At 37.7% G+C, this 26038-nt stretch overlaps 1 protein-coding gene across 2 annotated transcripts in view; it reads right to left on the minus strand.

Moving 5' to 3' along the window:
* The window catches only part of LOC131154578 (sterol 3-beta-glucosyltransferase UGT80A2-like), a 137152-nt gene that overhangs the window by 60564 nt on the left and 50550 nt on the right, over positions 1-26038 (minus strand). For both annotated transcript variants that reach the window (XM_058107437.1, XM_058107436.1), the window contains 2 exons: positions 18900-19011; positions 6944-7114 (listed from right to left, as the gene is read on the minus strand). In XM_058107437.1, the coding sequence (XP_057963420.1) occupies positions 6944-7114; positions 18900-19011 (283 nt within the window). The remainder of the gene's footprint in view (positions 1-6943; positions 7115-18899; positions 19012-26038) is intronic.

The following is a 26038-nucleotide window of genomic DNA, read 5'->3' on the forward strand; positions in this document are numbered from 1 at the left end:
TCTTGGAAAAAGCTAACTTTTACTCAAAATCCCTAAATGTATAAATGAAAATTAACACCTGCCTTGATTATCAGCTTCTTCAATTTATTTCACTATTCCTCCAAATTTTCAGTATTTTCTCCAGATTTTCCTGCTTTTTTAGAGTTTTTTCTCTCTTCCTTCTCCTTTCACTCTCTTTCTGGAACTAGGGTTTACAATTGTCTCGCAAGTCGCAACTGTCATCTAGGGTGGAAACATGGCAAGACTGCAGCAGCTAGTGGCAACAATGGCCATACAGTGCTGCCACCTGTATACCAATTGGCCCCTCCTGGTCACCACGCACCTCTTTCTTTCTCTTTTCTATTTCTGCCCCAACTCCTAAGTTATTATGTTTTGACGAGGATTTTCTTAATTTCCTTTCATCTAAAATCCCATCTTACCACTAACAAATTTGAGTGTCTCCAATAAAACTTAGTTAATGCAGAAGCAGCTAAACAGGGTTAGTATCAAGTCATTCAATACAAAAGCAAATCAACAACCATTCAAATTTATGAAAGTAGTTTAAATTTACCATGGCATAAAGGGTACGGTTATCACTAGTCTCTCCCCCTAAATAAATTTCGAGGACGAAATTTCATCTGATCTTAGGGTGCAAACAAATGAGGATATCTTTCAGCCATGTCAAATTATGATTCCCAAATTGCTTCTTCTATGCCATGATGTTGCCATAATTACCAGGGGAGGTAACCCTTTTCCTTAAGACACACTCCTTCTTTTCAATGAATAGAATTTCTTCATAACTGACATACTCTCTCAACAAGACAATGGACCATTCAAGGACATGACTTGAATCTGTAACATACTTCCACTGCATGGACACATGGAAAAAATAATGGATATCAACTAACTTAGAAGGCACATCAATTTATATGTTACTTCTCAACTTGTTTGACAAGATGCTCACTCCAACTCCATTGGAAGTTTAGAAGGCAAGCCCTTAACATATCTTCTAAGATTTGAATTACCCTCTCAGATTGGCCATTGGTCTCAGGATGATAGACACTACTGAATTTTAATTGTGTGCCCATGGCCTTTTGGCTTTTTGAAATTTTGCCAAACTTGAATCTCTATCAAAGATAATAGATAACGATACCCTAGTAGAAGTATAATTTGTTTTATACACATACAACTTAGCCTTCCGAGTTGAAGTCTTGATGGGTAAAAAGTGAGTTGATTCTGTCAATTTATCCACAATAATATACAGGTATTATGACCTGGTGTAATCTTTGGCAAACCTAAAACAAAATCCATTGTTACCTCATCCCATTTCCATTGTACTACCGGTAATGGTTTTAATAAACCCCCCGACTTTTGATACTTAGCTTTCACTTGTTGACAAGTCAAACATTTAGTCACTAATTCTCTCACATCCTTCTTCATACTTGTCCACCAAAATCACCTTTTCAAATCTCTATACACCTTCTAGCCCTGTTTGGGAGCACTTAAAAAATTTAATAGCACTCAATTAAAATAAATACTTGCAAAAATAAATGTTGTTTGGATTGAATAAAAATAAGTACTTAATACAAAAATTACTTTATGAAACTACTTTTTTTTAAGAAAAATAAGTGAATTTGTAGAATCCATTTAAGGTAGTTTTTTTTCCCACTTATACGTGGGTATAGTAGCTAGGTAGTGGCATTTTTGCAATTTCAATGAAGTTCGGTGCAACTAAATAATTTCAAATGTCTTCTATCTACCTCTTTCTGTGCAGCGCCCCACCCCCCCCCCCCCCCACCCCCACCCCCACCCCAAAAAAACACATGAACCCCCACCTTTTTCTCATCCTCCATTGTAGCCATCTCCGTCGCCTCCTCACATCGTTGCCAACCAACTTCCTCCTCCTTAGGCTTCCTCCTCACTCTCTCTCCTTCCTCGCCATCTTCCTTTGCCAAGCCACTTAAATCTACAAAGCCTTCTGCCACCGTCAAGCTTCCTCCACATGCACCCTTTGGCTGCTTCCTTGCGCATCTACCTCCACCTCCACATTCCTTCGAAAACCCATATCTGAGTTACTTTCAATGCCCTCTTTTAAAAAATAATAATAAAGTAAAATTTGGGAAAAAAAAAAGCTAGATCTTGATGAAAAGTTTATTAATAATGTTAACTAAAAATACTGAATAAAAGATAATAATAATAATAATAACAATTTATTTAATGGAAAATATTAAAATTTGTAATTAAAAATGCTAATTAACATAAAATAAGTTAAATTGCTACTTAAAATATTAATAATGTTAATTTAAAACGTTAATAAGGAAATATTAATCCAAAAGAACGTATTAATTTGTTAGTTATTAACATAATTTAGTAATAATACAATTAATTATGAACACAATTTAGTAACTATGTACTATTTTTATGAATTATAATCTATTAATCATATATTGTAAAATTATATGATTATTTCTAATTCTCACTTGTAATAAAATTCATATCCAAATGACACTTATTTTATCAAAACTTATAATCAGCACTTATTTTTAATACAACCAAACACCACTTACGGCTTTCAACACTTTTACAATACAACACCATTTTAGAAAAGCACTTACATGTAAGTGGTTCCAAACGCCGAGATGAATAGGTGTATCAAGAACAATGTGGCTCCCACAAGACTTCCCCTTTTAAATCATGTGGAACACAAAGCATGCCCGTATAAAAAAAATCCTCCATTAGATGATTTTGTCCACCTTTCAAGGTCTATACCTTCTTGTATACTTCTCAAAACTTTTTGTGAAACCGACGGTCCTACTCTCGTCATTCGACAATTCGTTCCAATAAGGTTTGTTGGCGCCCTTAAGTTATATATATAAACCTTATCCCCTTCAAGAGTCATTTGCAAATTAAAACAATATATTTGGTTAATGGTTTTTTAGTCATTTAGCATTATAGTGTGTTAGTGCTACGCTAATAAGTGAGACTTACTAAGGGTATGATGGTCATTGGTATGTACCAAACATATATTATAAATAGAGAGAGATACTTATCCTTGCAATTAGGTCTTCTGTTTTACTCAATAGTTCAACATGGTTTCAAAGCAAGATCTAACCTAAGCACTACCCCCAAACCAAACATCAAACCTGGTTGTCCTATGCAAATCTAGTGCTATAAGAGGATTAGTTGTACCTCTAGAGGTTAGAAACAAGCCCTAAAGCTGCCGAAAAACACTACACTTGTTGAAAACTTTTTGGACAATGTTGCCTTCTTTAAAATCTCAATAACCCTTCACAAAACCAACACCATACCCATTCACGGAACCCTACGATCTGTATGTGGGTAAAATTTCATCGCTGGAGGACCTCCCTAGCACCCACGCATGAGAGCTCTTTTTGGCCAGTTTTGCCTCCGATTTCTTCTAAAATGCTTTAAATCCTTCCAGAGACCATAATATCAAGTCATTGGTCATATTTTTTTGGTGAAAGACCCAGCCTTTTTTGTCTGTGGCAATTCGTTGGTTGTCGTTTGGTATTGTTAACGTGACCAATTGGTCCCTTGGCACAGTGGCAATGAATGTAGGCTAATTTTTGGGGCCTGTGGCAGTGCTCTACCCATTTATTTGGGTCTTGTTCAAACTTAAGTTAGCAGTTAGCCTTATTTGTGGTCGTTCTGGAAGTTCACATTGTTTCTCATTGGTTCTTTTTTTGTCTTTTGGGATGGAGTTAAACCAAAAATATGCTCCCTTCTTCACTACCGCAGATGACAATAGAAAAGTTGGAAGGAAAGAATTATGTTCAATGGTATAAGGTTGTTAAGATCTATTTAACAAACAGCAATATCAAATTTGATAATTATTATTAAAAAAAAAACAGAAAATTCGAACCCTAGCCATCACCAGTTTCGAACCCCAGCCATCGCTGGACAGTGCTGCAATGCAGCCTCCATCTCCAAATGTCACTTTGTGGAAGGCTTTAATCCTCTTTAAGCCTTTGAAGGATGGGTCTCTTTTTCTCTCTCATAACAACTCTCTCACCATCATGCAAAAAAGAACATGGCTGTGTTAGCAGGAGGCAATGTTAAAATGATCAGTGCACAATGAAGGAAAATTTTTTAATCTGATATTGGAAAAGGAGGGGGAGACCCCTTTACTGTGCGTGCTCAAGAATAACGTTTATCAAAATAGGTGGGTCAAATTCACAAAGGAGGCAATTGCCTGGCTCACGGATGGTCTACATACTTTCGTTCAGTTGGAAAGGGGCTCTAGAAGCACAAAGGAAACTTCCATTGCTGGATGGCAATTAGGTGGACGAGAGTGGAGAAATTTTTGGAATTAGGGCTGAGGAGGAAAGTAAGAATTTTTCAGGGTTCATTCCTGGAGGTGTAAAAGGAATTGGATATAGTGATTTTTGCGAATGAGTTCTGCAAATTTGCAAAGGAAGTATATCACAATTTTGAAGGAGCAGGCGTTGCAAGCACTTCAGTACCCAGATTGTGATTGTGGAGTTAGGTGGTGATGGAAGGAAATATAGACGAAGACTGCTCAAGTAGTCCACAATCAGAAAAATTGTGTCTTAGTTGCAGAGGCTGATCTGCAAGTGAATGAATCAGGGATGCTGTTACCAGATTATAACACTGCTTGATTGGAGGTGAATGTCCATAAGGTGCAGGGAACTAGGGTTCAGATTGTGAAGAAAGTGATGGTAATAATAGAAGTGTCAGATTGGATGTTGATTCTGGTTTTGCAGAAGGATTAGGGTCTGGTGTCGACAGGATTAATAAAAAAGAAGCTGGATTGGGAAGGAAATTTAGAGTTTCAGGATTTAAGTCTAAAAAATCTAAGGACCTAAGGTGTATGCTAGTCGAAAGGCTGCAAAACCTGCAATGATGGGTGCAGAAATGAAGAAATTATTTGAAGCAGAAAGAGAGCATTCAAGTGAGATAAAGCCAAAGATTATAAGGAGAGATTCTGAAGGAGAGTTGAGCATTGTGGAAGATATACTTTCTAAGATGAAGGATATAGCAAGTGATGGAGTTAGCAAAGGAAAGGAGACTAAGAAATGGGAAGATTTTTCAGATAACAATAGTGATGACATCAGCGAGTTTGACAGTGGTGGTGGTGATTTGCTAGCGGATGAGATTTTGGGAACAGTATGGCTATGTTTCTGATTCCTGTGATGTTCTCAGGGATCTATCATATGTACATCCTGTGCCAATGGAAGAATTGGAGGGGGCTCCTATTTTTGAGAACAATGGTTGGATAATAAAATGCAGTGCAATGATGGAATTTTACCTACACCAGTGGAGGTGATTTCTAGGAAGGACTTAGAAGCCCAAGATATAATGGATAAATTGGATTTAATAATGTGTCATGCTGGTGGAATTGAAGTGTGCTTTGATGGGGGTAAGTACAAGGCGAAGAAGGGTCAGAAGGAGCTTGCAAATTTAAAATGCTTGGTGAATTAAGAGAAAGGGAATGAAAATGGGTTTTCTTTGTTAGGAGTACTTTTTAGTTAGATTTTATTTTTTATTCTGATTTTTATTTGTTATTATTTAATTCTCATTTTATTATTATTTTTTGTTTTGCTTCTGTTTTTTTTATTTTTTCAGGTGGACCTCTTGTCCCCTTAGGTTGTAACTTCTATTTCTCAATCTAATATACCTTCTTTTATTATCAAACAAAAAAAAATGTATTTCACAAACTAAGGTAAACCTGACTACATGTTCCTATCCGGCACTCTGCTGATAAAAGGAAAGAAGCGTGGTTCAAAAGGATGCAATTATTATTTCCCTCTTGTGAAATTTGATGGAACCTCAGGTTGCAAGGTTGCGCATGCATCTATATGTATGCAAGGATATTTGGGTTTATGCCCAGCTCCTATTCCAGTAATATGTACAAACTATCCCTGAAGTACTTTCAATTATAACACAGAGATAGGAGTATCACATAGTACTTTGCAGAGATGAAGCGTATTCATGAGTTTAACATTGTGAAATTTATAACCACTAATGTTCGTGACATGCACACACAGAGGGAGTAGATGATATAGCTCTTCAGGTTCTAGCGGTTAACTCGAATTTTAGGCAGTCCAGTCAAAGATACATGACAAGTAGAGTTGTCATCCTTTTCCAATGTATATTCTAATGTCCTTTATGCTTCTTCTACCACGCTCCCATGCCCTTGTATTTCGTGTTCCAGCCCCTGGATTTGAGAAGACTACTTTTGTCACACACGGTGATTCAACCAAGCGGTGGCAAAAGTTCTCCAGGTGGTTCAAGTGGCCTCGTTTGAAGAGATGGTAGAGGTAGAGGCAGTCCTCACAAATGTGCTCATTGTGGACGAGGAGATAATACTATTCAGAAATGTTGGGATCTCCATGATAAACCTCCTCATGTTTCCAATGCAGCCACCTCATATTCCACAATTTCAAGCCCAAGTGGGCAGCAGCGTACTACATCTATGTCAGAGGAAGAATATTCCAAATTCCAGCAGTACCAAGCTTCCCTTCCATTGCATCCCTTGCTCAGACATATAACCCTACAGCTTGCCTGTCCTCCAGTACTTCTTATAGTAGTCTTTGGGTTATAGATTCAGCTACCGTAAATCATATAATACGAATGCCTAATTTTTTCTTGCTGATGGGTCCACCACTGCAGTTAAGGGAATAGGCATTGTAAATCCCACTTCCCTCTATATTCATCCTTCGGTTTTGTATATTCCCAAAATCTCTTTTCACTATATATCAGAACCCCATTAACCTAATCAGTCAATCCCCAACAAGCTCATACACTAAGGAGCAAGATCTCTTAAGGCACATGATTTGAGAACTTAGTTTTCGTAACCAGATGACTAGGAAGACCTTTTATTCCTAGTATTCTTGTCTAGTCAATATTGAGAGAACATTGTAATTTATAAGACTGTAGAGAGAAAGAACAAATGAAAAAAAAAAAAGCAACTAGATCTAACCGTATGCTGGAGGATTGGCAATTATGGCATCTGCTTTAAATGGTACTCTAGAAACAGGGTCAGGATCTTTGCACGCTGGAAGTAACGAGTATATAATTTCTCTAATTTGATTTCGCTGAGTAGGAATTTCTGATGGCACAGATGGCAGGAAACCTTTGTTCTTGACCATGTCTGCAGATAACATGCAGTTTAAAATGAAGTTATAAAACTCAAGAATCAATTTTCTAAATGCCAGAAGTGACGCCCATACTTCACAAACTAGTCTACAACTTAAGTCTGCACTCATATTATCAAGCTCATAACTTATTTAATTTGAACAATGAAACTTGCCAGAAGAGAATAGGTTATTTCAGCAATTATGTTGTGTAAGTGGGGGTATTTTTGTCTGTAAGACTATTATTATTTAAATACAAGAGGGCAGACCTGGAGCTGTTCGTAAGTGTCCAAAAACTGCCAATCTCATTCTTTTCCCCAACTTTCTTCTTCTTTTCTTCTCCTCTTCTTTTTTTATTCTCTCATCCATATCTAACTTTACAACATGGTATTAGAGCATTAATCACCTCTAAATCTGATATCACAGCTGTTTCTTTAGATACCCTGTTTTTTGTTTTTTTTCTCTCATCTTCCCCTAATTAATTTTCAAATCTGATTTTCTGGTTGGTTTGAGAATCACTTAGGGTACTTTTTTCATCATGGTTTTGGCTTTGCAGCATCCTTGATGGATGCTGTCTGTTTGTCATGGTTTGCTGATGTGAAGCAGTTATGCTCTGTTTTGGGTATACTGCCTGTGCTGTCTGTTGTTCTGGCTGGTGTTGGCATGATGAAGCTGTTTTAATTTTATGTATTTGTGACTGCTTGTTTGCCCATAATCATGTTTCAGTTGCTGGTGGTTTTGATTGGTGTTGAATGACTTTGCACCTTCTTCTAGTTGCTGCCAGAAACAGTTCCTGCAGTGGCAGTGCTACCATGTAGTTTATTAAGTGCCTGTTGTGCTTGTGAGTGCTGCCTGATTCTCCATAGTTGCTGCATATTTTATTCTCAATACTGGTGTGCACTGATTGTAGTGTCTAGGGGGTGGTTTTTATGGACTCTACTGAGAGAACTTCGGATGATACTGTTAACGTATAGATCACAGCCATAAAATTGGTTGGATTCTCCAACTACTTGTGGTCTTGAGTGGTGCGCATGTATATTAATGCTAAAGGAAAGTCCAAGTATTTGTTGCATTTTCCTCTGTCTCCACGCTCCAAGGATTATGAAGATTAGATGAAAGATTACAGTATATTGCTTGTGTCTTTATGTAATATCATAGAGCCACAAATTACTTCGGACATGATGTTTCAGAGAACATACAAGGCTGTATGGGATGATAAAAATCTGATTAGTTTTTTAAATATGGCCAAGAAGGTAGGTCCATTAATGAGCATTATAGCACTTTGAAGGGTATGTGGGAGGAACTAAACATCTATCAACCAATTAGTTCCGACATTGAGATGATTAAGAGGCAAAGGGCAGACTTTTTGGACACCAAGTATTTGTCGGGGTTGAATTTTGAGCTTCAACACATCCGCAATTAGATTCTTGCCCATGAATCCATGCCATACGAGAATGAAGCATATGCTAAAATCCAACAGATCACTGAATATGGCTCTTAATTTTCTCCTCAAGCTTCTTTCCGTGATAGTTCAGCCATGTTTAGCACCACCTCCAACCATAGAAAGGGAAGTGTTGGAGGACAAGGACAGGGTCTGGAAGGTAGAGGTAGTGCATCTAGCTAAGGAGACCGTCATGGACATTCTCACATTTGTGCACATTGTGGCAAGCAAAACCATTAGGTTGATAGTTGCTGGGATCTCCATGGGAACCAACTTGAGGTAACAAGTTTGTTGCTAAAAGTGACTCCATTATTGAATGTTCAAATGAGCCTAGCCACTCCACTAGGGAGTTGGGTGCATCATCTACCGTGTCCCAAGAAGAGTATAACAATCTTGTCCGCATGGTTCAATGACTCCAGACTCATTCTTTTACATCTAATGCTACTGTGGCCCATTCAGGTACAACCAAGCTTCTTGCCTCTTCATCATAGTTTATTGATTTTGGTGCCTCTTCCCATATGAGAGGTAGCCCTAACTTAATTAAGTCCTATAAACCCGCTATTTCACATTCTACGGTTACTCTTGCCGATGATTCAGCGACCCCGATTTATGGTTGTGGAAATATTCTCACATTTCCTTCTATACCTTTTTCCTCTGTCTTATAAGTGCCTAAATTTCCCTTGAACTTATTATTAGTTAGTTGACTAACAAAATCTAATAATTGTTCTATGACCTAATTCCCTTCTCATTGTGTTATTAAAGACCTCCAGGTGAAGAAGAGGATTGGTGGAGGGCTTAAGACGGATAACTTGTACTATTTCGATGCTGGTGGTGGTGGTCGATCTAGTTCTTGTCATACTTAATCTTCAATTTGTACTAATGGTGTTTCTCATGATCAATGGAATGCTCATTTTGGTCATCCATCCCTTCAAAAACTACAAGTTTTTCTCATAGTCCAATTCTATTTCTCATTTTGGGTGTATTGCACGTCAATTGGAAGAGCATGCTAGGGCATCATCTCCATCTAGAATTGTGTCTCATAGTAAAACATTGTTCTCTTATTCATTCAGATATTTGGGGTCTTTGCAGTCTAGAATTTGACTGGCCATGAATATTTTGTCCTTTGTGGATGATTTTCTGGGTATGACCTGGATTTTTTTGTTAAAAGATAGGTCTGAATTTTTGAATGTATACACTCAACTCTACCAAGAAATAGAAACTCAGTTTGGCATTGGTATTCAAATTTTTCAATCTGATAATGCGCTTGAATTTGTTCAAAATGAGCTTCAATCCCTTTGAGTGGCCAGAGGGATTATTCATCAAACATCATGCATACATACCCCTCAACACAATGGAGCGGTAGAAAGAAAGGAATAGACATTTACTGAAGATGTTATGGTCTCTCCTCCTTTACAAGCATGTTCCTAAAAATTTTTGGACTGATGCTCCTCTTACAGCTTGTTTCTTGCTCAATAAGATGCCCTCCAATGTTCTAGGGGGACAAATACCCTTCTCCATCATGTACCCAGAAACATGCTTATTCTAAGTCATGCCCCATGTCTTTGGTTGCATGTGTTTTGTTCATGTTCCACATACTAGACAAGACAAAGACTCTCCTCATGCTATTGAATGTGTCTTTTTGCCGAGTAGTTGATAACTCAGAAAAATTATATATGTTATGATCCCCCCACTCTCAGGAAATACATCAGTGCAAGTGCCACCTTTTTTGAAGGGGCACCTTATTTCTCTAGTGCAGGGTCCTCCTTGAATGAATCTATTTGAGCCCATCAATGTTTTTTGATTGCCCCTCATGTGCTGATCCTCTGATTCTTTCCATTATCCCTCTCCAGAAAACCATCCTATAGAGACAAAGATAAACAATTGAGGGTTTTTGAACAAAGAAAAGCAAGCACAATCATCACTACCACCATGCAGCCGCCTCTTTTGCCCATCACTCTTCCGACTTATAGTTTTGGAGATCCATCCCAATATGACTTGGATTTGCCCTTACTCGCCAGAAAGGTAGTCCAACATATACACGGTCCTTGGCTACTTATCCTATTGCTCATTATGTTTCAATTATTCTCCTTCCTAGTCCTATGTATTCTCTTGCCTTGTCTATTTCCACTGCTATACATATGATTCAATATTCATTGATCTATATAAAATTGTCTTGTGAGATGAAATGATGAGCTGGTTATTACAGTTGTAATAAAGTATTTACCCCCACGAGCATGGCACAATGGAAAGGAGCCGAGCAATCCAGTAGGAGCATCGGGGGTTCAAATTCTGGTTGATGCGCTCAGCACAAACAGAGCAAACGGTTGATCAGGCTTGTTCCTTCCTCGCACGTTGAAGTGCTTGCCAATGCTAGGTGGAAGCATGCAATGGATGTAGAAATGGATTCTTGGACCACTTGAGGGACATGGGACTTGGTGGATGTTCCTTCCGGTAAGGAATTGGTAAGGTGTCTTTGGGTCTTCACTATTAAATATCTATGTGACGGCTCTATTGAACAGCTTATGTCTTGATTGATTGCCAAGGGGGTACATCCAAACATATGGTATTGATTATTTTGAGACCTTCACTCCAGCTTCTCTACTAAAATTCTGTTTGTGTGTTGATCTTGTTGGCAGTTAATATTGATTGGCTCTTATTTTGAAGATCAGTTGGGCCATTTTTTCACAAAGCCTTTAATTAAGCCTGCCTTGTCTAATGATTGTAACAAGCTGGGGTTGGCTAATATTATACAACTCCAGTTCGAGGGGGAGTGTCAGAAGAGAATAATTTATTTCAGCAATTAGATTGTAAGTGGGGGTATTTTTGTTCACTTTCCCCCGTTTTTTTTTTTTTTTTTTCTCCTCTTCTTTTCTTCTTCTCTCATCCATCTCTAACTTCACAACAAAAATCAATGCCAAATAATAACCCTCAAGAAAACTTATGGACAAAGACATGCATCCACACTCAATAAAGAAAAAAAATTATTACAAAGATATGATGAAAGAAGCACAACAACAAAGCCCCCATAATGATGAGAGACACAGGCAAGGTCTTAAATTTCGATTTCGACTCAAATTTCGAAGTTCCAAAAGTACGGAAATTTCGATTTTGATGTCGATTTCGATTTCGATTTGAAAAAATAATGGAAACTAGTAGTAAAGCATGGAATTCTTTGTGAAACTTTAGAAATGGTTAACAAACATTAAAATATAAGTTTTAAGACTAATATATTACAAATTAAATACATCTATGTTTTGTATGAGGTGGAAAAGTTGTAAAATAGTATGTGTATCAAACATGTTTGTAAGATAATGTACATTAAACATATTCAGTTAATGCAAAAGAAATTCATAAATCATTTAAATATTATTTATTATACAAAATATTGATAATTTAGACATGAATGGTTAAATAAAATATTACTATAAGTTTATTTTTTCATATAATTTCAAAAGCACTTGTGATAACCTTTTTGTTTTAATAAAATAAATTAGAAGAGAAATTTCACTTCACTCTCAAGGTTTCAATAAATTTCGACAAATTTCGCTAAAATTTCGAGGTTTCAATAAATTTCGGATGATTCGTTGAGATTTCGACGAAAATTATGCAAGACGGAAATCGACTGCCATTTTGGTTTCAAAGGTGACAGAAATCGGAAATTTCGATGGAAATTTCGACAGTTTCGTGGAAATTTAAGACCATGGACACAGGTACGACATGATATTAACAAGGCGATATGACAATTTTTAAAAAATGAGGGTACAATGGAGCCAAGACATGTTAGTTGATTAATATTTTATATATATATATATATATATTTTCAGGCATACTTTTCCTTTTAGATGACATATTGAGGTAGTCTTAATTTTAAATGAAATATAGGCAGCATTCATGCACAATTATCAAATGCACATTTTACAAACTAGAAAAAAAGGCGTCCCAGGGTCACCAGGCTCCCTGTGTTTTTTAAGGGCATTCACAGTGCATGCAGCCTTACCCCTACCTTTTTATATAAAGAAGTTGTTTCCTCAGACTCGAACCCATGACTGAACACTCAAAACAGAGCAACCTAACTGTTGATTCAAGGGCTGTCCTCACATTTTACAAAATATAGTTATTTTTTAAAAAATAGACCAAAAACAAAAAACAGGAGTGAAGGAAAAAGAAGAGGCTAGAGGGGCTGTCAGTGCTGCTAGTCTGCCCTGCATTATTTTTTCAAAGAAAAAAAAAATCATAAAACAGGCTACCTAGTGATGTCTCATGGTGGGCAATAGGCATGGGCCATCATTCATCATCATCATCATCATCATCATCAAAATGTTCAAAAAAAAAGGGCAAACAGAGAGTGGTGAATCGCTGGTGGTTTAAAAGAGAGTGAAGGGGGGATGGTGGTGAGGCCCAGAAGCTGGCAGTAAATAGGTTGTTCCCTTGGACTCGAACCCATGAACAACCGGTCACAAAGAAGCAACCTTACCATTGATTCAAGGCCTGCCCTCACATTTACAAACTACCATTATTTTAAAAACATAGACCAAAAAAAACTGAAAACTGAAAACTGAAAACGGGGTTAAAGGACAAAGCAGAGGCCAGAGGGGCCCTTTGTGCTGCTAGTCTGCCCTCGCATCATTTTTTCTACAAAATTACAAATTTTATAATACACGCTACCAGTGATGTCTCATGGTGGCCAATAGGCATGGCTCATTAGTCGTCGTCGTCATCATCATCATCATCATCATCATCATCAAGATGTCAAAAAAAGAAAAAAACTGTATACAGAGAGTGATGAATTGGTGAAGGCTTAAAAGAGAATCAGGGAGGGGTTGGGGTGAGGTCCAGCAGCCGGCAGTGCTATGCAAGACTGGCAAAGTGGTGTTCACACTAGTGCTCCAAAGTTCAGACTCAAACCCTTGAAACACAGCATTTCGCTGCAGGAGTGTCCCAGACATGTATGTGCTGTTCAGCTAATGTGTTTGAGAATCTCCAAAAAGAAAAAAAGAAATCAAATAATTTCCGACACATGTCGAACGTCTTTCAGGGCATCTCAGGCAAGCATCAGTATATGACACATGTTGGAATACTGAATACCAAAACTTTGGGCTTCCAGCAGTGTCAGTGCTTCGAAGTACAACAAAAGAAAAGAAAAAGCAGCACTGAAAACAAGGCATCCTCAAACAATTTAATGAAAACAATAAATGAAAAGAAAAAGAAAAATATCTACAATCCAGCTCTAATGAAGCAACACTATAAAATCCCGCTATTTGTTTCCGGAGAAAATTCTAAGGGGGGAAAAAAAAAAGCCATTTGCACAGAAGCACAGTGCCACAAGGAAAAAGAAGTTCAGAATTTGACTAGTCATCAATAATATGTGTCCCATGTCATGATTTTTTGCGTATGACATGGATCTATTTGCTAAAAGATAGGTCTGAATTTTTTAATGTTTAGTTAATTTTACCAGGAAATAAAACTCAGGTTGGCATTAGTACTAAAATTTTCAATCAAATAATGCACTTGAATTTGTAAAAAATGAGCTGCAGTCTTTTTGCTTAACCAAAGGAATTATTCATCAAATATCATGTGTACATACCCATCAGTGGAGTAGCTGAATGAAAAGAATAGAGACTGACATAACATGGTCTCTACTTCATATGCATGTTCTTAGAACCTATTGGACTGATGCTCTTCTTACAGCCTTCATGTTCCTTCACATGCTTTTTTAACAGCCTGCTTTTTTCCAGGACGCCCTCCAATGTTCTAGGTGGCCAAGCTCCCTTCTCCATCATGTACCTAGGAACATCCATGTTTTATATTGGGGCCTCGTATCTTTGAGTGCACATGTTCTGTTAATATTCTGCATACTGGTCAAGGCAAGTTCTCTCGTCATGCAACTAAATGTGTCTTTGTCAGTTATTTAAGAACTCAAAAAGATTATAAATATTATGATCCCCACCTTCATAGGAAATATGTGAGTGCCGATTTCACCTTTTTTGAGGAGACACTTTATTTCTCTAGTGTTGGGTCCTCCTCAAATGAATCCGTTCAGTCCATCAATAGTTTATGGTCCCCCTCTCAAGTCTTGATCTTCCTCTTCCTACCCTTATCCCTCTAAAAATTTTGAGGGGACATCCTATTTCTCTACTGTCAGGTCCTCCTTGGATGAATCTATGTTGAATCCATCAACAATTAATGGTCCCCATCCTTGCATTGATCCTCCTATTTCTACCCTTATCCTTCTCGAGAAACTTACTGCTCATCTTCCAAATCAATCAATTAGTAATGCAGAGAAACAATTAAAGTTGTAGAGACCATGTTGTGTCTTGTAAATGTCTATTTTTTCATTCAGCTACTCCATTTTGAGGAGTATTAGTACAAGATGTTTGATGAATAATCCCTTGACAAAAAGAATGAAGCTCATTTTCAATAAATTCAAGTGCATTGTAAGATAAAAGAATTGAATATCAATGCCAAATTACCGGTAGAATTAAGTAATACATTCAAAAATTCAGACCTGTCTTTAAACAAATAAATCCAGGTCATGCGCAAAAAATCATTTAGGACACAAAATATTGATGACCAATAAATTTTTTGACTCTACATGGGCCCAAAATATTTGAATGAGTATAGAAATAAATGATAATTTACCATGAAACTCAACTTCGGATAGAAAAAAGATGTTCAAATACGCTTTCCCAACTAACACGCATAACACTTATAAATGAGAACAGACCAAAACATTAAATCTTGTTTTAGTTTTTAAAAAGATGGACCAAACAAGCATACTACTGAACCCCATTAGAAAATGAGGAAGTCATATGACAAGAACTTCATACACCACAACCATCATCAAAATAGTACAAGCCACCAAGGCACCAATCCTCTTCTTTGTCTGGAGATCATGAATAACACAACAAAAAGGAAAGAAGGTCCCAAAACAATCATGAGATTTAGTTAATTGACTACATAAAAGGTTCAAGGAAAATTTTGGAAGATATAACATAGAGAGAGGAATAGAAGGAATCGAATGAATATCTCCACCACCACAAATTGGAGTAACTGAACCATCAACAACAGTAACTTTACTGTAACACAGTGGGGTTCAAGGACTGAAAGAAATTAGGACTACCTGTTGTGAGGAGGCACCAAAATCAATAACCCAAGGTGAGGAGGATGAAGAGGCCAGAAATGTGATGGGTGTTATATCGTCTGTTTGTCTCTCCACGTGCTGTCGGGCTGCATGTGTGGGGGAGTGTTAAAGCTTGATATATATTGTTGGCCCACAACCTAATAGCTTAAGCTTTTAGGTAAAATGGTTTTCTAACATACCTGAATGGGCTGCAGTAGCTCTATATGTAGAATACTTGGTTTGGAGTTGTAAAACCATACAAATAAAATTATTATACTACTCCCACTACAAGGTAGATGCTGTACTCGACTCCTCAGTGGATTAGCTAGGTGCATTCAAAGGGACAACAATAGAATCACCCTTGACAAAAGACTTATTGGCTTAAGTCGGTTTCCTAAAGAAATCCTGACACCGATCATAAGCATTGTCATTGCCACAATGTGTGCGAATGCAACAATAACCACGACAAACTTCTCATCGTAATTTCCTTATACACTACTGCTACAATCCAAACCTCATCATCATCCTCCAAAGCTTCCCCTACAATAGCTAAAGGCAGTAACCATGGCTGAATTATCAAAGCAAGAAGCTTGAGAAGAAGTCAGGCGGAATCCTCATCCTCCAAAACTTACCCTAGCATGTTAGAGGCGGTAACATTGGCTGAATTATCAATGGAAACAACTTGAGAAGAAATAAGGCAGAACATACTAGCACAAACAAGTTCAGCTCTTCAAAGAAAAAGAACTCATAGCACTTTTCAAAACTTCAAAGATCCAGAACTTCAAAAGGTAGCTATGATCACAGAACTGAGGTTATAGCATCCAGTCCAAGGAGCAACTTCTTAACCATGAAGAACAGGGAAGACCAAAATAAAGCAGTACAGGAACTTTATAAACATCCTGGCAGCAACTAGAGGCATTATGGCTGGCACTGGCAGCAGCTGAGGGCTAGTGCAGACAAAAAGAGTCATCAATCACCAATCAAAACCAACCACCAATTGATACAAAGTAGCAATCAATCAATCACAAACACATGGAGCATGAAAACAGCATCATTAGCAAACCACAAACAGAACACAACTGATACCAGCCTGTGGAACACCAGAACAGCACAGCAGTATACAGGAAATAGAGTATAACTGACTTCGCACGAGAAAACTGCCACGAAAACACACAGCTTCCTACCAAGGATGCTGCACAGCATAACCAAGAGGAAGAGTGTCCCTGAAAAACTATCAAACAACCAAGAAATCAGATTTTAAACTGATTAGGGGAAGATGAGGAAAAAATAAATTGAAAAACAGAGTGCCAGGATCAATCCAGATAAATCAGATTTAGAGGAGATCAACTCTCTGGTACCATGTTGTAAAGTTAGAGATGCAGATTGTTAAAGCTTGATATAAATTGTTGGCCCACAACCTAATAGCTTAAGCTTTTAGGTAAAGTCGTAATCTAACATGATGTCAGAGCTGGTTACAAGGAGGTCCTGGGTCCTAGTCTTGCTGCCCGCAATTTTTGTTATGTATCAATTAGGACTGAAGGAGGAAAGTCTTAAGGAATTTCAAATCACGATAGGGTACATCAGGTTTATACTTTGAATCCGCATATTTTAGCTTTAATGATTGATGAACTCAGTAGTAAAATTCAAAATGAGATCCCTTCGTGTACGTTGTTTGCAGATGATATTGTTCTAATTGTTGAAAGTAGAAATCGAGTAGAACACAAGTTAGAACTTTGGAGAAAAATTTTAGAGTCTTGAGGCTTTAGAATAAGTAGAAAACTAGAAATAAGATAGAATATATGAAATGTTGATAAGCAAGGAATTAATAGCACTAGTAGATTTTAATACCTTGGATCTATAATGCAAGAAGAGGGAGTGATCGAAGAGGATATAATACATAGAGTTAAATTAGGTTGGCTAAAATAGAGGAGTGCTTCAGGTGTGCTATGTGATTGTAGATTACCCTTAAAATTAAAAGGAAAGTTTCATAGGACGGCTATAAGACCACCCACGCTATATGGATTAGAATGTTGGGCAACTAAGAAGCAACATATCCAAAAAGTAAAACTTTTAGAAATGCGGATGCTAACATGGAAAAGAACGAACATATTTGCAATAAAGCAAGCATAGCTCCAGTAGAAGATAAGATAAGAGAGGGGTAACTTAGATGATATAGGCATTTGAAGCGTAGGCCAAGTACTGGTCCAGTGTGGAGGATTGAGTTAGTTATTGTTAGTGGTTGTCATAAAAGGGCAGAGGTTGACCTAAAATAACTTGGAGCAAGATAGTGAGAAAGGATCTTATAGCCCTTCAGCTAGCAAAGGAAAGTGTCATTGATAAGGTGAATTGGCTGAAAAGGATTCATATAGATGACCCCCACCTAGTGGGACTTAAGGCTTGATTGTTGTTATTGTTGTATCAGTTGGTTATCTCTCCATATGTGGGTGAGTGTTAGAGCTTGATATACGTCATTGGCCCACAACCTAATAGTTTATGCTTTAGGTAAAGTGGTAAACTAACAGAGACAAGAAGAGAAGAAGCTAAGAAGAGAGGATGATGAAATATTAGGCAGCAGTTTTCCAGGAGCCTACTTACAGCTCCAAGTCTGACCTTTTACATATTAATAATAAAAAGGACTTAAGGACAAAAATACCCCTACTCACACAACCTAATTACTAAAATAACATATTCTCTTCTGACAGTTTCTTTGACAGACTTGAACAGGGATTGGACTGTTTTTCTTCATTAAGGTCATACTATGGTTTTCTTTTTTTTCTTTGTTTGTCTCGTTTCTTTTTTGGAGTTGTCCTCATTTTGTATGGTATAACTTTTCTTTGGTTGCAGTTTTCTCTCTTTAGTAATACTTTTGTTTATCAAAAAATTTAAAAATAAAATAAAATAAATTCATGCAACATTTTTTGATGCAGTAACAAATGCAATAAACAAGAGCAAATATTATTCCTTCAATCAGAATGATCCTGACTCCCATAAAGCACAATAACTATGTTCCTGAAAACATAAGGGACAAAAAAAAAGGAACCCAACCCTTATCAACAGGAAAAGAGCCTCATACTTATTAGAAGTCCACAAAGAAAATGCATTATTCTTTAGTATAAATGTCAAACCATTGACCACAATTTTACATGTTTACATATGCAGGAATATTCAGATCAGAAATCTACAAACTAAAATCGAAGAGCTGAACAGGATAAAAGTTGAGAAGATATGATAGGTGACTTACAACCAGCAAGAACTCTTGGATCGCCACCTAACGGGAAAAATTCCAATCCCGCCGTCAAGACAAACTCCTCAAAATTGGAGTGCGTTGCTAGTCTAACCCTATGGCCGCATTCCTGCATGCAAATATTTATCTCCATCAGTTCACGTAGGCAAATGACTATGATTTTTCCAAATAACACAACCATGAAAATTTTTTAATTAAAATTCAAATGAATCACATTTACTTTTCAACCATCATTCATAAAGATAAATGTGTGTGTGTGTGTGTGTGTGTGTTTCAAGAATTGTCCAAAAATGAAAAATTCAAAACCATAATAGATGATACATATTCTGACATTTTCAATTATACGATTCATTATATAGTGGCTCTAAAAATAATACAATTGTGGTTAGGCTGCAATGTGACAACTAAATAGTGAACATAGGAGTTACTAAGCAGGATTAAGTATGAAAACCAAAATAGTTCTAACACATGCAGACCATCAATGGAAAGCATAACAAACTAATCAAACCATGAGTCAAAATAGCAAAGAAAACTGGTGAGAACTTGGAGGCTGCAGCCAGCAATCAATGTACTTCCATAAAAATATCGTTACAATAAAATCTAAATCAATTTCAACGCATATAAGATGAGCTGGGTCTCAGTACACCCAGATTAATCATCTGAGTTCTCCGCAGAATACTCCCATACAACAAAAAGCAAAGGGACAAAAAAGGACAGCCTTGCGCAGATTATCAGGAATTCAAACACTGCTCGTGGCTCACTAACAAAGATAAAATAGAACAAAAACAAAAAAGGACAGCCTTACCGAGCACAAGCCTCCTGAAAGGAAATAAGTATAGGGAAATTTAAAAGTATTGTGTAAATTGGAAGACCTAATCACAGCCATAGGTTTTCCTCTCTATTCATAACATATGTTAAGTATACCACCATGAGCATAATAGCCTCACTAACTCCTAATCACAGCCATAGGTTTGTCAGCAGAATTGACAGCTACATGTGCTGTACGTTAGCAGAATTTGTTTAGGATGTAAATAATTTAGTTGAAATAGTTTAGTTTATATTTATATTGTATATAGCAGAAGATTTGGCTGTAAATAAGGCTGAAAACCAGGCAGCATGTAGGCACTGAACATGGGCCTGAAATTCTGGTAGCATGTTCCTGAAATTCTCGCAGCATTTAGGTTCTGAAAATCTGCCTGAAATATGGCAGCAACTATGTAAATTTCTTCTATATAATGAAAGCAAACCCTATGGAAAGGGCATTCAGACCGAAATTGACATGGTATCAGAGCCCCAAATTATTTTCATAGTTATCTCTCAGCTTGGCTGAATTCTTGGCTTCTTGGTTTCTCGGTAATTTTTTGGTAGCAGCAGAGAGTTCTGGGTAGCAGCAGTTTCTTTAGGAGATTGGTAATTTCCGGTGGGTTCTAAACTGCTGCTCGGCAGTTCTATTGAAGGTGATGGAAATTTTTGTGAAGTCCTAGTGGAGTGATTTTCTGGTTCGGAGGTTCTGTTTCTAATTGTGACGAATTCTTGGTGGCTGTCGACAGATTCTGGAGGGGCAATTCCAGTGAATGAGGTTTATCCTTTCTGATTATATCTTTATTGCAAGCCTGGTTCCTATGGCTATAATTTTGTAGCAATTCTGTTTGGGTGTGTGGCTATTGGCAAAATTTTTTTTTTTTTTTGTGATGTTGGGCTGTTGAAATTCTTATTCCAGTAACTGTTGAGATTTCTCTGTTCTGCCCAATTTTTTGGTGGTAATTATGTCAGGAGAAAATTCTATTGTTCGCCTTAATGGCGAGAACTAAGCCAATTGGGAATTCCAGTTCCGAATGTTTCTGAAAGGGAAGGAGTTATGGGGTCATTTGGATGGGTCTTCTACGGCTCCAACTGATTCCAAGGAACTTAGTTCATGGGAAAGTAGGGATGCCAAAGTTGCTTCTTGGGTACTCAGCTCTGTTGAACCTCATATGGTCAACGATCTTTGTGGGTTCACTACTGCTAAGATGATGTGGGATTACCTTCGGCAAATTTATTATCAAAATAACTCTTCCTGAAAGTTTCAATTTGAGTTAGACATCGGAAACTATCACAAGGGGAATCTCTCCATTAAGCAATTTTATTCCGGTTTTATCAATTTATGGAATGATTATTCTGGGTTGGTGCATTCTCAGGTTCCCAAAGAAGCTTTAGCGGCACTACAAGCAGGTCACTCCAAGAGCCAGCGGGATCAATTCTTGATGAAGCTCCGATCCGAGTTTGAAAGTGTACGAGCTGGGTTAATCAATTGCACACCTGTCCCAACTTTAGAGGTTTGCTTGGGTGAACTCTTGCTTGAAGAAGAGCGTCTCGCCTCACAGCTTGGCTGTTCTCAAGATGTTCGTGGTTCTGAGATTTTTAATGTGGCCTACGCTGCTCAAGGCATAAGACGATCCAGATCTCTGGCACAATGTTATAATTGCAAGGAAATTGGGCACATTGCAAAACATTGCAGCAAGAAATTCTGCAATTATTGCAAGGAGGGTCATATCATTAAGGATTGTCGTGTATGTTCTCAGAATCGATCTGCTCCTGCTTTTCATACTGTTGTTCAGTCCAATTTTGTGCCTACATCTTCCGCACAGCCTACTGTTCCCGGTCCTTCTTCCAACATTACTCTCAAGCAAGTTCAACAGATGATTATTTCAGCCCTCTCTACTCTTGGTCTCCAAGGTAAGAAAAATATTCTTACTTCTCCTTGGTTAATTGACTCTGCGGCTTCCAATCACATGACTGGCAGTCAGGCAGCTTTACATGACGTTCGTATGTATGATGGTAAGCAGCATATTCAGATCGTTGATCGCAGTACTCTTCCTATTACAGCTATTGGAAATATGGGGTCTTCCTTTACTAATGCTTTCCTATCTCCTGATTTATCTACCAATCTCATTTCGGTCGGACAATTAGTAGAAGAAAATTGTTCTATTCATTTTGATTGTTCTGTTTGTCGTGTGCAGGATCAAGCGTCAGGACAGGAGATAGCAAAGGGGCCTAAAGTGGGACGTCTTTTTCCTCTTCAGTCATTTACCATTCCTCGTTCAATTTCTCTTGGCTGTTCTGCTATTGCTAATAATAATAGCTAATTTTGGCATAAGAAATTGCGTCATCCAAACTGTAATTTTGACACATCTTATGAAACATGGTTATTTGAATAATACTAATGTGACTTCTTTGATATCTTTTGATTGTGCTTCTTGTAAACTTGGAAAAAGAAAATCTTTACCTTTTCCTTTGTAGGGTAGTCGTGCTTCTACGTGTTTTGAAATTATTCATTCTGATGTTCGGGGTATGAGTCCTGTTATTTCTCATGCTCAATACAAATATTTTGTGACATTTATTGACATTTACAGTCATTTCACATAGGCCTATTTTCTTCGTTCTAAAGCTAATGTGTTCTCAACCTTCCAAACTTTTGTTGCCTATGTAGAGACCCAATTTTCCACCTGTATTAAGATCTTACACTCAAATTCTGGGGGCAAATACATGTCCCATCCTTTTCGATCTTTTCTCCAACAAAAGGGTATTCTCTCTCAGCGTTCGTGTTCTTCCACCCCTCAACAGAATGGCATCGCCGAGCGTAAGAATCGTCACCTTCTAGATGTTGTTCGTACATTGATGCTTGAATCTTCTGTTCCTTCTAGATTTTGGGTAGAAGCCTTATCTATGGGTGTATATTAGATTAATCGTCTGCCTTCTCCTACCTTGAATCTTGATTCTCCATATTCTCATTTGTTTGGTTGCGTTTGTTTTGTTCACTTACCTCCCATTGAACGTTACAAGCTTGCTGCTCAATCTGTTCAATGTGTTTTTCTTTGCTATAGTAATTCTCATAAAGGGCTTGTGTGTTATGATGCAGATGCTAACAAGCTTCATATTTCTCGCAATGTGATTTTTTTTGAAAATCAATATTTCTTTCTGTCTCGTACTAATCATGTTTCTTCCTCTATTTCGCTTCTTCCTTTTGATGAAGTGCCTAGTATTACTTCTCGTTTTAAGCCAGGTATTGTGTATCAGCGACGTCGCCCACTACCTCTTCCTTCTTCTAAACCGCCATCTGATCCTATCTTGCATGTGCCCCGCCGGTCTACTAGGGTTTCCTGACCTCCAGATTGGTATGGTTTTTCTTCTTCTGTTCTTCAGGCTACTCTTAATATTGCCTCTGTGCCTAAGTCTTATTCTCAGGCATCTACTCATGAGTGTTGGTGGCAAGCTATGCAGGACGAACTTCAGGCTCTTCAGGACAATCACACTTGGGACATTGTCCTTTGTCCTGCTGGAGTTAAGCCTATTGGATGCAAATGGGTGTACACCATCAAGCTACATGCTGATGGTTCTATTGAAAGACAAAAAGCTCGTCTGGTGGCACTTGGGAATAGGCAGGAGTATGGGCTTGATTATGAGGAACATTCACTCCCGTGGCCAAAATGACTACTATCCGCACTGTTATTGCCATTGCTGTTTCAAAAGGATGGTCGATTCGCCAGATGGATATGAAGAATGCATTTTTACATGGTGATCTAAAGGAAGAATTATTTATGTCTCCTCCCTTGGCTTGTTTCTTTCCTCTTCTGTTGAGGTTTGTTGCTTAAAGCGGGCTTTATAAGGATTGAAGCAGGCACCGCAGCATGGTTTGAGAAGTTTCGTACTACTCTACTGGATTTCACTTTTACTCAAAGTCAGTATGAATCCTCTCTATTCTTTCGCAAGACTTCCCTTGGGATCGTTATACTTCTTGTGTATGTTGATGATATTGTGATTACAGGATCTGATCCCCAGCTAATTGAGCAGCTCCTACAACACCTCAAATCTGCGTTTCATATGAAAGATCCTGGTCCACTGCAGTATTTTCTTGGACTTGAGTTTCAACATTGTCCGAATGGCACACTTTTACATCAGCATAAGTATACCCAAGAACTTCTTTCATTAACCGGCCTTCAAGACTGCATTCGACTCTTACACCTATGGAGGTCAATTTAAAGATGCATCACTCAGATGGTGGTCCCTTATCTGATCCTTCGATGCATCGGCAGCTGGTGGGTAGTTTAAATTAACTGACCATTACTCGAGCCGATATCTCGTTTTCTGTTCAGCGGGTCAGTCAGTTTATGCAGGATCCGTGCCAATCACATTTGGCTGCTGTCCGTCGTCCTCTTCGATATCTCAAAGGGACATCTAGTCGCGGCTTGTTCTACCCTTCAGGGAATTCTTTACAGTTGATGGGTTTTAGTGATGCCGACTGGGCTGGATGTGCGGATACTCGTCGTTCTGTTACGGGTTGGTGTATTTTTCCTTGGCGATGCCCTCATTTCTTGGAAGAGTAAGAAGCAAGCTGCCAATACCGTTTTTCATGAGCGCACCAAACATATTAAGGTGGATTGTCATTCCAATCGTGAAGCCTTTGCTCGTCAGGAGATTACTCTTCCACACATTTCCACTAAACACCAAACCGCTGATGTTTTCACCAAGGCTCTCTCTCGTCCTCGCCATCAGTTCCTGCTTGCCAAATTGTTGCTTCTCGATCGCCCAGCATCAATTTGAGAGGTGATGTCAGCAGAATTGACAGCTACATGTGCTGTACGCTAGCAGAATTTGTTTAGGATGTAAATAATTTAGTTGAAATATTTTAGTTTATATTTATATTGTATATAGCAGAAGATTTGGCTGTAAATAAGGCTGAAAACCGGGCAGCATGTTGGCACTGAACATGTGCCTGAAATTCTGGCAGCATGTTCCTGAAATTCTGGTCAGAAATAATACTAACTAATCAACAACCAATAACACACCCCCTCAAGCTGGAGCATAGATATCATATGCACCTAGCTTGTTACAAATTGAATTAATCCATGCACCCCCCCCCCCCCTCTCTAAAGATTTAGTAATCAGATGCAGGTTGGTGCATAAGTAGGTTTAGATCCCAACAAACTAGTTTCGTTTAAAAATCTATAATATACTTCCTCTATGGCAAGATAGCCCCCACACCAGATCTAGATACTTCTATACCAAAGGTGTATTTTTAATGGACCCAAATCTTTTGCCTAAAACTTTGGCTGGAGAAACCACTTCATAATCTGGATATCCTAATCACCATTAACGGTAATCATAATGTCATATAAGTACAAAAATCAGTGAAATCCCAATTAATCATAATATCCAATAGAACACACATTGATCTAATGCGCACTGCCGAAGGACAAACTCAAGCACAATTGATTTGAACCTACCAAACCATGCACTAGGAGATTGCTTTAGACCATATTAAGATTTTTTAAGATGACACACCAATGCTAACTCCCCTGAGCAACAAACTCAGGCTTTTGCACCATATAGACAACCTATTAAAGATCACCATAAAGGCATTCTTAACATATCACTCATGCAAAGGCCAATGACATCTTGCTTTAGACCACATTAAGATTTTTTAAGATGACACAACAATTCTAACTCCCCTAAGCAACAAACTCAGGCAGTTGCTCCATATAGATAAACTATTGAAGATCACCATAAAGGCATCCTTAACATCTCACTCATGCAAAGGCCAATGACATCTTGTGGCTAAGACTGACTTTCAACAAGATAGGGAGAATGTGTTAAAATAATCCAAATTGTCAGACTTGAGTATATCCTTTGGGCAGGCCTTCCTAGACACAGAACCATCAAGACTGACTTTTGTACACAGCGACAACCAACATTAAATATTACAAGGAAGCAAGGCCTTAAATTTTGATTTCAAGTCAAATTTAGAAACTCCAAAAGTAAATAAGTTTCCATGGAAATTTTGATTTCAATGTCAATTTCAATTCAATTTGAAAAAGTAACGAAAATCATTAGTAAAGCATGGAATTCTTAGTGAAATTTTAGAAAAGGTTAACAAACATAATAATGTAAGTTTTAGAACTAATATACTACAAGTTAAATACATCTTTGTTGTGTATGAGGTGGAAAAGTTGTAATATAGTATGTGTATTGATACACATTTATAAGATAATGTACACTAAACATATTCAGTTAATACAAATGAAATTCATAAATCATTTAAATATTATTTATTATATAAATAATGATAATTTTAGACATGAATGGTTAAACAGAATGTT

This window comes from Malania oleifera, chromosome 4 (assembly GCF_029873635.1).
Source record: "Malania oleifera isolate guangnan ecotype guangnan chromosome 4, ASM2987363v1, whole genome shotgun sequence".
Taxonomy (NCBI): domain Eukaryota; kingdom Viridiplantae; phylum Streptophyta; class Magnoliopsida; order Santalales; family Ximeniaceae; genus Malania; species Malania oleifera.